Source organism: Martes martes (assembly GCF_963455335.1).
Source record: "Martes martes genome assembly, chromosome: 7".
NCBI classification, from domain to species: Eukaryota; Metazoa; Chordata; class Mammalia; order Carnivora; family Mustelidae; genus Martes; species Martes martes.
The window spans coordinates 99,398,831-99,411,267 of NC_137894.1; the positions used below are offsets into that span (position 1 = coordinate 99,398,831).

A 12,437-nucleotide genomic window follows, 5' to 3' on the forward strand; every position below is an offset into this window, starting at 1 on the left:
TAAACCAGAAATTAAATTTACTGGAAATACCTTCGCTGCAGCATAGTTTATCTATAATTTTGTATATATTAGAGCATAAAATCTACTGCTTCTAATACATTCTTGTCATAACTTCTTTATAATATTACTATAGTGATACAAGGTAGCACAATAAAGTCAAAATACATTCCTAATATTGTAGTGAATAAGTTAGTACTATTTGGCCTGTCTTTATAAAAGATACTTTCTCAATCTTTTATAAGATAGCCTTACTTCTCTAGTTCAGTAAAAGGAAAAAATTACCCACCACTAAAATAGTCCAGACTATAATCATCATCAGTACATTTACAAAGGCTATTCTGAAACACTTCATATTTATTAACTAACTTAATTCTTTAATAATGCTATGATAAAGTTACTATTATTATCCCTAATTCATAGCCAAGCAACCAGAGGCACAGACCAGGTAGGTCACCCAGCACAAGGCTGTACAACTAGAATAAAGTCAGGGCTGTCACACCAATAGGCTGTCCCCCATGCCAGTCATTCTCCCCAACAAGAGCATTCTCTCACAGCCACAGAATTCAACACCCTGCCTGAAACTGTAAATTGGTTAATAGGGCAGGATTAGAACCCAGACCTAATTCTTTCTGTAACATTCCTGTAACATTAAACCTCAAAACTTGCGGCACCTGGGTGGCTCAGTACATTAAGTGTCTGCCTTTGGCTCAGATCATGATCCTGGGGTCCTGGGATGGAATCCTCCATCAGGCTCCCTGCTCAGCGAGGAGCCTGTTTCTTCCTCTTCTTGCTCAACACTCTGTCTTGCTATCTCTGTCTCTCTCTCTCAAATAAATAAAATCTTTTAAAAAATAAATAAATAAAATAAACCCTGAAATTTTTCTTTTATTATTCAAAGATGCTTCATTATAGTCAATATTTATGACTGAAGTTCTAAAAATCTGTTTTTTAGAAGATTAATAACAAATTGGTTTTCATTGGACATCTCAGATTAGGCAAGTTTCTTATTAAAAAGGGCAATCCAGAAGAAAAAAACTGGTAAAATGGGCTTCATCAAAATTAAGAACTTCTGCTCTTTGAAATATACTGTGTTAAGAAAATGAAATAACAAGCCATAGACTAGAAGGAAGTTCTGCAAAACATGTATCCGATAAAAGACTTATATCTAAAACCTATATAAAGAATACCCAAAACTCAGGTGCCTGGGTGGCTCAGTGGGTTAATAAGCCTCTGCCTTCAGCTCAGGTCATGATCCCAGGGTCCTGGGATTGAGCCCCGCATGAGCAGAGAGCCCGCTTCCCCCTCTCTCTCTGCCTACCTCTGCCTACTTGTGATCTCTCTCTCTGTCAAATAAATAAATAAAATCTTAAAAAAAAAAAAAAACCCAAAACTCAGTAAGAAAACAACACAGATTTTAAAAAGACAAAATGAAACAAAACAAAACAAAAAACAGGTAAAAGAGGTAGGGGTGGGAAAGAAAGAAAAAAAAACCAGGCAAAATCTATGAAGACATTTCACTAAAATGATATACACATGTCATACACACATGTGAAAAGCTCCCCATCATTAATCATTAAGAAAATGTGAATTAAAATCAAAATGAAATACCCCTACGTACTTATTAGACCGACTAAAATTGAACAAAAATATAAAGATGACCTGACAATACCAATGTTGGGGAAGGACCTAGAACAACTGGACTCTCAAACTTTTTTTTTTTTTTTCTCCCCAATTCTCATACAACACTGACAGGCATGCAAAATAATGTGGCCACTTTGGAAAAGTTGACAGCTTCTTATAAATATAAGCATATACCTAGAATACTGTCCAGGAATCCCAACTCCTCAGTTGTTATCCAAGAGAAATGAAAATATTTACAGCAGCCCTACTCATAATCTCTCTAAGCTGGAAACACCACAAATGCCCTTCAACTGGTGAATGGATAAACTGGTACAATTCATACAATGACAACACAGCAATAGAAAAAACTACTTTTATATTCATGATACATAGATAAATCTAAGTGTATTATGCTAAAAAATTGTTTTTCTAAATATATTATGCTAAGTGAAAGACACCAGACTCAAAGCTACAGGCTCTATGGTTACACTTAGTCTTTACTAGAATGTCCTTCCTCTAACTATCAATGTTTTTCAAGAGCTGGGGTTAAGGGGACAGGCTGATTATAAAGGAACACAAGCAAACTTCTCCAGGTGCTGGATAAGTTCTGTATCTTAATTATGGTAGTATTTTTTTTTAACATTTTATTTATTTGACAGAGCGAGAGAGCGCACAAGCAGGGGGAACAGCAGAGGGAGAGGGAGAAGCAGACTATCCACTGAGCAGAAAGCCTGATGAGGGGCTCTATGACCTGAGCCAAAAGCGGATGCTTTAACAACTGAGCCACCCAGACGCCCTTTAATTATGGTAGTTTAACACGATAGTATACATTTGTTAAAACTCAGCACCTTATGGGTGCCTGGATGGCTCAGTTGGTTGGGCAAGTGCCTTCAGCTCCAGTTATAATCCTGGAGTCTGGGGATCAAGTCCTGCATCTGGCTCCCTGCTCAGCAGGGAGTCTGCTTCTCCCTCTGCTCCCCACCCCCACCTTCTGTCTCTCAAATGAATATATAAAATCTTAAAAAAAAAAACAAAACCTCAGCACATTACACCAAGAAGGATGAATGTTAATGTACATAAATTGTATCTTAGTAAGCTAGGTATTAAGAAAAGAACTAGTCAAAAATACAATTACACAAATAATTTGTTGCAATGAATTAAAATGGATATGAATTTGTAACCACAAATCCAAGTGTAGAACATCCCATCTCTATTAAAAATTTTTTAAATTTTCCTTTAGAATATTCATTTAACTCACACTAGGCATATATACCATTTTGTAACATATCATGTCATTAACATTAATTTTTATTTCAGTAAAATAATTATTTAAATAAAAATACTGTATACATTAACTTTTTTCTGAAACCACTCTCCCTAGTTCCTACATGAGCTCAATGTTTTCATGTGCCAAAAAAACAATTTTATATCATTCCTTTGTTATAAATGAAAAAACAAACCACTCATAAAAAGAATTAATTTACTACTGAAGCCTTCATGGTTATAAATTTTTCAAATCTCTTTAAATCATCCTCTTATTGGTCCATTCAACTTCAGAAATCCTGTGAATACAGCAGTTAAATAGCTTTTATTATGTTAAAGAGGTAGGTGTGTGTTTGGAAGGGAGAAAGCTGAAATGATAGCTATTTTTCTTGTTGTTTAGTGGGTGAGAACACAAAGCAGTCCCAAACTAAACTCCTTCTGAGTACATTTGTTTCAAAGCTGGAACCTATTAAATAGTTGAGATAACATTTTAATTCCTTTTAAAAGCAGTTCTTTTATTTCCTCCCAGTTCAGTATACATAGGGACTCTCAATGCCACTGAGAAAACAGCCACTCTCATTTTTATAGCACTAATAGTTTATAAATATATTTTTACACATATTATCTCTTTTAATTCTCACCAAGACCTATGAGAAAGTGTGTTGTTTTTAATTTCCACTTTGTAAATGCCAAAACCCATTCAGAAGGTTAGATTAGTTGTCCAAAGATCATACAAACCAGTTAAGTGTTAGGGCCAGGATGCTGTTTCGTATTATTCTGTGTACCCGTCAGCATCTACTACTAGCCTGAAGACAACATTATGGGAAAGCTATACCTAACAATGTTTAAAAATAGTAGCAATACTTGGTATCCCTTATGTATATTAAAGGAGACTGAGTAAAGAGCAATTTAGTGACAACTAAATGTGGAATGGAATCCTGGATGGAAAAAAATCAAAGGCCGTTACTTGAACAAGTGGCAAATTTGAACACAGATGCATATTACACAATACAATTGAATCAATGATTTCCTGAATTTGGTAACTGTAATATAATATGTAAGAGAAAGTCCTCATTCTTAGGTAATACCTATTTTAAGTATTCAGGGATGAAGGGTTATGATGTCTGCAACTTACTGAAAGTGGTTCAAAAAAATTTATGTGCAGGGGTGCCTGGGTGGCTCAGTGGGTTAAGCCGCTGCCTTCGGCTCAGGTCATGATCTCAGGGTCCTGGGATCAAGTCCCGTGTCCGTCTCTCTGCTTTGAGGGGAGCCTGCTTCCCTCTCTCTCTCTCTGCCTGCCTCTCTGCCTACTTGTGATCTCTCTCTGTCAAATAAATAAATAAAATCTTTTAAAAAAAAAAATTTATGTGTGTACAGAGAAATCAATGGCAAAATGCTAAATGGTGACCTAGGTGAAAATTATACAGTGCTCACAGTTACTTTTTTTTTTTAAGATTTTATTTATTTGAGAGAGAGAGAAAAAGCGTGAGCAGGGGGAGGGGCAGTGGGAGAAGCAGGCTCCCTGTTGAGCAGAAAGCCTGATGTGGGGCTTGACTGGAAGACCCTGGGATCATGATCTGCACTGAAGGCAGACACTTAACTGACTGAGCCACCCAGGCACCCCTCATGGTTACTTTTATTACTGAATTTGTAAGACTGAAATTTCAAAAAATAGAGCTGAAGATAAAAAACATTAATTTTCTTTCATTTTTCTTCAATAGCTATTAGACATCTCCGAAGAGATCTTTTTTTAAGCAACTGAATAAAAGGGACACCTGGGTGGCTCAGTCCATTAAGCGTCTACCTTCAGCTCAGGTCATGAACCCAGGGTCCTGGGATGGGAGTCCCACTTCAGGCTCCTTGCTCAGTGGGGAGCTTGCTTCTCTTTCTGCCCACTGCCCCCCCCCCACCCCAAGCTTATGTGTGCACGCATGCTCTAACAAATAAATAAAACCAAAAAAAGTGGTGGGGGGGCATCTAGGTGGCTCAGTCAGTTAAGCATCTGCCTTTGGCTCAGGTCCTGATCCCAGGGTCCTGGGATCAAGCCCCACATTGGGCTCCCTGCTCATCGGGGAGTCTGCCTCTCCTTCTCTCTCTGCCTGCCACTCCCCTTGCTTGTGCTCTCTGTCAAATGAATAAAGAAAGAAATCTTTAAAAAAAAAAAAAAAGGAAAAGAAAAGAAATTGAATTTTATTTTTTTATTTAAGATTTTATTTATTTATTTAACAGAGAGAGACAGACAGACAGACAGATCACAAGTAGAACAGCAGGCAGAGAGAGAAGGGGAAACAGGCTCCCTGCTGAGCAGAGAGCCCAATGCAGGGCTGGATCCCAGGATCCTGAGATCATGACCTGAGCTGAAGGCAGAGGCTTAACCCACTGAGCGACCCAAGCACCCCTACTTTTTATTTTTTTTTTTTAAGATTTATTTATTTGACAGAGAGACACACTATGAGAGAGGGAACACAAACTGGGAGAGTGGGAGAGGGAGAAGCAGGCTTCCCGCTGAACAGGGAGCCCTACACAGGGCTTGATTCTAGGACACTGGGATCATGACCTGAGCCAAAGGCAGATGCTTAACAACAAGCTACCCAGGTACCCCAAGAAACTGAATTTTAAAAGATATTCTTTTTAGTGACTATATTATTTTTTAGTGCCTAACTTATTTAACACTAGTTGCAATCAGTTATTTGTTGATTTAAAAAAAAAAAAAACAGGGTACAAAACATGACAGCAAGCCATACATTAATATATCCAAGGAACAGCTCATACTTTTTTAGTACTATGAGAATTTTAGCAAAATTTACATACTGTTCTTTATTTATTTGAGAGAGAGAGAGAGAAAGAGCAAGAGCGCACATGTGCATGCACACACAAGCAGGGTTAGCAGCAGGCAGGGGGAAAGGGAGAAGCAGGCTCCCCACAGATGAGGAGCCCAATGTGGGGCTCTATCCAGGACCCCGGGATCAAGACCTGAGCTGAAGGCAGACGCTTAACCCATAACCCACTGAGCCACCCAGACATCCCTACTGTCCCCTATTTTTAAGAAGCTTAATATTTGCGAAGAGCAGATAAAATCCAATGTCCAGTTCTTACGGATCATTAACAGAATTTTAGACTAAATCTCCTATCAGAGAGTATATACTTAACTAAATTCAACCCACTTTTTTAAAAGATTTTTTTATTTGACAAAGAGAGACACAGCAAGAGAGGGAACACAAACAGGGGGAGTGGGAAAGGGAGACAGACGCAGGCTTTCCACTGAGCAGGGAGCCCAAAGCGGGGCTCAATCCCAGGACCCTGGGGATCATGACCTGAGCTAAAGGCAAGCGCTTAATGAGTTAGCCACCCAGGCGCCCCAACCCATTTTTATATGATCTTACCACTGAATTTTTCTCCCATCCCACTCCAAAAGATTTAAAAAAATTATTTTTATAATCTTGATATATTTCAAAGTAAGTGCTGTGAATGTGCACCATGTAGATATTTCCATGAATTAAACCATAAGACTTCAGGGGAAAAAAACAGGATTTCAATAGCACAGACACCATTTCACTAAATAAACATGACTTCCCCAAGGAGCACTAAGCACCAGTAGAAGGGAGCTGTCCAGTTACACATGCTTTTCTCTGTGTTCATCTTGCCAAGCTTCATTCCTAGTATTTAAAGTATTTTTGTGCAACAAATCCCCTAACACAAGCCAACCTCTTCATGTGGTCCTCAACTAAAGAAACTGGTTTTTAAAGTTTCTGAAGGAAAAACTAGCTATTTTGCACTCCTGGGAGATGGAATGAATGTATATTTTAATTCATAAACACTTTAAGGGATTTTAGGGGGTTATTTTAATTAAAATTTACTTTTTTTGTCATGTGTGCCAACCTCACAACCTAACTGCATCTGAACATGCAATTCCAACATAAATGTACTCCATTTCATTAGTTGTAGCAAGAACATAACACACTTCAATGCCAGGAGGATATCTTTATAAAAGCTACATTCAGAAACATTCCCTAAACTTTCTCGGTCAACTCCATACCTTTCTTTTTAGTTACTCCTGAATCCCCCAATTTGTACTTTTTCCTCTGGATTATTATTTAACCTGATCTAACCCGACTTCTATGTTCTTCCTGCTCATAGACAGAGGTGAAAAGAAACTCAGAAATCAGTCTATTCCTCCCTCCAAGCTTATAGAGAGCTACTGGCTGGAGACTCCAGTGAGTACCATGTAACAATAAATTCCTTATCCTCTAACTAATATGAATTTCTACAGAAAGGGAATATTTAATTGTACACAGTTCAGAAAAGAAAAAAGAAAAACTTCAGAAAAGACATTATAAAGCACAAAATGCAGTGAAACAAAGCATCTTCTTGGCATTTAGAATCCTCAATACTTAGTTCTGAATATTAGTGATCTCCAGAACATAAGGGAATCCCATAAAATTGGGCCTCTTCCTTAAAAAGTTTTTGAATACACTTAAGTTTATAATTTTATTCTCTCATGTCTTATTTTTATAATTTTTGTTAAAGATTTTATTTATTTATTTGATAGAGATCACAAGTAGGCAGAGGGCAGGCGCAGAGAGAGAAGGGGGAAGCAGACTCTCTGCTAAGCAGAGCCTGATGCAAGGCTGATCTCAGGAGCCTGAGATCATGACCTTAGCAGAAGGCAGAGGCTTAACCCACTGAGCCACCCAGGTGCCCCTTATTTTTATAATCTTTATCCCTGATGTTTTATATATTAACTCTTTACTTTGAAATAAAAAAGCACTAAACAAAAAACACTATACAGGTTTGGAAATTATTTTTAACAAAAACTACAATAAATCTTTCAAGTTTGATTTCAAGCTTTCAACTTGAATTTTTAAAAATAAAAAAGGTGAAAACAACAACTTTTCATTTTTAGAATGAGGTATAAACATTGAGGGAACCAATCTTGAGATAATGTCTAATATCAGCCTAAACTAACTCACAGATGCAAAAAGTTTTCTGTGACATCAGGATATAATTCCCTTAAGGCCCACTTCTTCATAGCATACACTCTTTAATTTCTTTTAAAAGGTTAGTGCAGAATGACATATGAATTTTACACTAAGGTTTAAAGGAGGCCTTTCAGATCTTTGACTCAAAGTCATGAATCAAAGAATTATTTAATGACCTTAACTGAAGTGCAAAAATTCTTTATAAAATTCTAACTAAGTATAATAATGTTGCTGACACATACTAAGGAAGCATTATTTACTTTTTTAGCTTGCTTAATTCAAGTGCCTAAGTCTGATCTGACCGCTATACGCTCACAGTAAGGGTGACATTCAAGGGTCAAACCCACAGGCTGTGTCATAACCTTTTTTTTTTTTTTTTTTTAAATCACAGGCTTTTTTGAGAATCCAATGAAAGCTAGAAAGCCTCTTCTCAGAAAATCCCATATATGCACATACTTACAAAATTTTATTTTTTAAATATTTACTTAAATAATCTCTACACCCAGTGTGGAACTCTAAACTGAAGACACTGAGATCAAGAGTCACACACTCTTCTGACTGAGACAACTAAGTGCCCCACATACAAAATTTTAATACAGTCTTGAAAGGAGGAGTCACCATAGAATCTATCAATCCTCAGGAAATAATCATTATCACTGATTACATAGGAAGAAGGCCTTAGAACTCAGTGCTTTTGGTTTTCATACAGATTCTCATCAGAACAAGAAGAAACCTGTGATACCTTCTGTTCCACAGTTACCATAATTGTTCCAAGGCCATAGCTGCCAGGTTCTGCCAATTGTCCATCCCTGCTCTGCAATCCCAAGACACAAGACCTTCTGCCATGGACACCTCCAATCCTCTAGATCCTGCAAGCTATTCCGATCTACTGTAGTTGCTGACAAGCAGCCAGCCACCCAGTCCACCCTTTAATACCTTCAGTGACACAGCTCAGTGTTTCAAAAGGCAGGCCACTGCAGTTTTAGGCTACTCTCAAGAATTATAAAGTTCCTGGGGTGCCTGGGTAGCTCAGTGGGTTAAGCCTCTGCCTTCGGCTTTGGTCATGATCTTAGGGTCCTGGGATTGAGTCCCCCTCTCCCTCTGCCTGCCTTTCTGCCTACTTGTGACCTGTGTCAAATAAAATCTTTAAGAAAAAAAAAATTATAAAATTCCTTTCTAATTTGCCTTCCCAGGTTTGTAAACTTTAAATGCTGCCCTACTGAATTTCTCCTCTTTTCACTTACCAATAGGTAAGAAAACAGCTTACCATTCAAAGTACCTAATCCTAAAATCAGAAGCAAAAAATCATTTAGCTCTCCTTGTACCAGATAAATCAGAATAATGATGAAAAGCACTTTCTATTTGGAAGTCAAAACATAAGAGATCAGTACTGGTTCAGTTCAAGAAAAATGCAAGGTTTCCACGTACAGGGCTTGTGGGCTTCTTTCTTATTGCAGAAAAAATTTAAAATGTATCAACATTAAAAGACTCAGGTTATAGTCACTTAAAATTAACATCAGTTCTGTCTGCAAATAGTTTATTCTCTATATTTCTATTTATGCCTGTGATTCTGTAATAAACAGTTCTAATCAATGCAATATAAATATAGAAGTCATTACTTATTCATCAGATAAAGACTGGCTTTCAAGAACTGTTAAGTTGTCTCAATCACCTTCAACAGCTCCTTTCTCACAGTAAGAAGTATCTCTTATTGAAACCAGTATTAATAAGGTCCATTCAGCATATATAAGCAACTTCTGATGCAAATGCTTGTTTCCTCTGAAAACAAAGGAAACATTAAAAATTTTATGTTATTTTCTTCCTTAAGCCCACACTAATGCTGGATAAAAAAGATTCACGGGTATTTTGCAGTGACTGATGTAGTCAAATCAGGTAAGAACAATGTTAACCAACAATTAACTGGATTAACAATACGCAAAATCTCATTTTCAAAGGACTACTCAGGGGGGCTTGCTTTCCTGGGCCAAGTCTCAGAGAGGCAAACAATGCACAGACCAAAGAAGAGTCTACCTTGTAAGGAGCTTCTTTTTGGTCCTTCAATAATTAAACTTCCTGTAGAGATACAAAGATCTACCTAAATGAATTCTGCCTTATTTCGCAAATGCCACTGGAACTCTAGTTCCAGAGATTTACATGGCAGGTATACAGCAATCCCATGGTTAAGGAATACGTTTCCTGATAAACACTTTTCTATTTTTCCACAGTAGTTTCAAGAATGAATGCTGTTATTTCAAAAAGACCAAAAAAAAGAAAAAAAAGGTAGTGCCACCCATCACCTTACCAGAACTGCATGACATAAAAAAGGTATGTTAAGCTCAGAAAGACAGAGCCCCGAGCATTTCACTTGGGATAAAATTATCTATATAATCATTTTAGTTGATTCTTAAAACTGCAAATTATTTAATGTATCAGAACCAAAATACGTACTGCAGAATTTTCTTACAGTCCATACTGTTGGATACCCTATTATTTAAAATTGAGTCAGTTTTAAATCAATGCAGTAATATTTGTACCCAAGCAAATACTATGAATCTCGATTTAATTATGCCTTTTTTTTTTAGCACAACATTCTTTCATGAGCTTAATATTATACAACTGAACACTCGAAATAGCGTATTTAAAGCACAGACTACAGATAGTCAAACACTGCCCCACCCCTCGTTAACAGAGGATGACTGGAACATTTTAATACGCTCCATCACGTAGTAGTACAGCCATAGGACCTGCATACTGGCGCCGCAAGTTGCACATTTTCCAGTGCAATTTATACTTTAAAAATTCTTTGCATCACCCTCAATACCAGATGTCACCAACATTCAGGTACACTGAAGTATCTGATAACCACAAGCCCTGTAATTTTTCCCTTTCCACATAAACGCGCACTTTTCTCATTTCTTCTAACGTGAAGTCGCTGAAGGCGTTCTCGCCAGTCACTACACAATTAAGTTTATTAATTAATTAACACTGTGCTGGAATCACCACATTAAGAAAATTTCAAACAGTAACATCGCAAAAAAGATACAAATGTGAAAAAAGTCTTTCTGCTTAAATACTGAAAGCTCTTACAATTTTGAAAAGTATTTGCGGGATGCCAAGCAAGATTTCCAAAAGCCTCCCCTCCCCCATCCGTAACCACCCCCCACCACCCGCCCGCCGCCTCGGTCTGGAGGTCGTTTATCTATCGAGACGCGGCTGGGATGCCACTCACCAAGTTTTTCCACCAACTTGAGCATCACCCCTCCAATGTGCACCTCCCCGGTCACTCTTAGGGTGACATCGCGGTTCAGGTCCGTCACATGAACACTCAGTTCCCACGTCCCATCCGCGTAGCAGCCATCTGGCATCCTTATCCCGTCCAGAGCCATGGCTCCTTCCTGCGAGCACGGAGGAAATGGCTCTCGTAAGCGTCACTCCCCCAAAGGAAGGCAAATCCCACCGAACTCGCAGAGTCCGCCGCGGAGCGGGAGAAGGTGGAAGACCCGAGGGTTTCCGCACGAACTCGGGAGAGCAGCGGTGGGGCGAGACCGCTGGCGGGATTCTGCGCCCCCGCGCCCTTCCCGGCGGCAGCCCAGCACTCCCGCCCGCCGCAGCCCTCGGCGGACACGGCGCCGCCCGTCCGCCCCGCGCGGCCCCAGCCTAGCGGCCCTCGCCTAGCGGACCGCGGCGGGCTTCACCTGCCGGCCTGCAGACCGCACCCCGGCCCAAAGAGACGCCGCCCCGCGGGCTTCACATTCCTCCTCCCCGCCCGCGCTCCCTCTCAGGTCCCGGCCCGGATCCCGGCCCCTCACCGCAGGCTCCTCGCGCTCCCGGCCGGGGGTTCGCGCTGCAACAGGCACGGGGGCGGCGGCGTCGGTCCCCCTCCTCAGCCGGCGAAGCGCTGCCTCCCGGCTGGAGCGACTTAATGGAGTCCTGTCGTCGCGGCCCCTCGCCTCTCTCCCAGCGCTCCACCCCTCTCTCCCCGCCCCCTCAGTCGGAGTCCGGCACTGGGAGGGCGCGCCGGCTCCCTCCTCCTCTGCCCCGCCGAGCCGCCCGGAACGGGTCCGGCCGCCTCACCCACGTCCCTCACTGTCCCCCGCGGCCGCGCTGCGGGCTGGGGGCCGCGCGCACTCCCGGGCTGGGGGCGGGGCGGTGCGCGCGGCGGGGGTGGGAGCTGTGCGGGGGAGGCGGGGGGCGCCCGCGGCGCAGCAATCTCAGCCCCGCCGAGCCACTGCCCTTTTATGGAAATGAAGGACCGGGCGTAGGGATTGAATCCAACATCCGGGCTCTCGGCGGCGGGACCTGAGGAGGGGGAGCAAGGGGAGGGCGGGCGGCCTCACGCGGGGGCGCTGCGTTCCGCGCTCGGGTCTCCGACTTTGCGGGAGCGCTCGGCGGTGGGTGTCTGTGCTTCCGGCGGGAGAAGGGGGCTTGTCCGTGAGAAATGGTCACAGGAAATTCCCAGGGCAAGGTCGTTTTCTGGGAACAAAGTCCCCCGCCCCCTCCCCACGCCTGGAGCAAGTCCAGAAGTCTCGGGGCAGGAAGAGGTGCCGCACTCCGGGAGCTGGAGAGAGGGGTTTG

The 12,437-nt window shown here is 41.1% G+C and overlaps 1 protein-coding gene across 3 annotated transcripts in view; it reads right to left on the reverse strand.

The window, feature by feature from the left end:
- Positions 1-12,102, reverse strand: part of FERMT2 (FERM domain containing kindlin 2) — a 93,094-nt gene extending 80,992 nt beyond the window's left edge. For all 3 annotated transcript variants that reach the window (XM_080807330.1, XM_080807329.1, XM_080807328.1), the window contains exons 1-2: positions 11,672-12,102; positions 11,092-11,257 (exon numbers count right to left, since the gene is read on the reverse strand). In XM_080807330.1, coding sequence (XP_080663456.1) covers positions 11,092-11,248 — 157 coding nt within the window. In that variant the 5' untranslated portion in view covers positions 11,249-11,257; positions 11,672-12,102. The remainder of the gene's footprint in view (positions 1-11,091; positions 11,258-11,671) is intronic.
- Between the last annotated feature and the right edge of the window lie 335 nt (positions 12,103-12,437).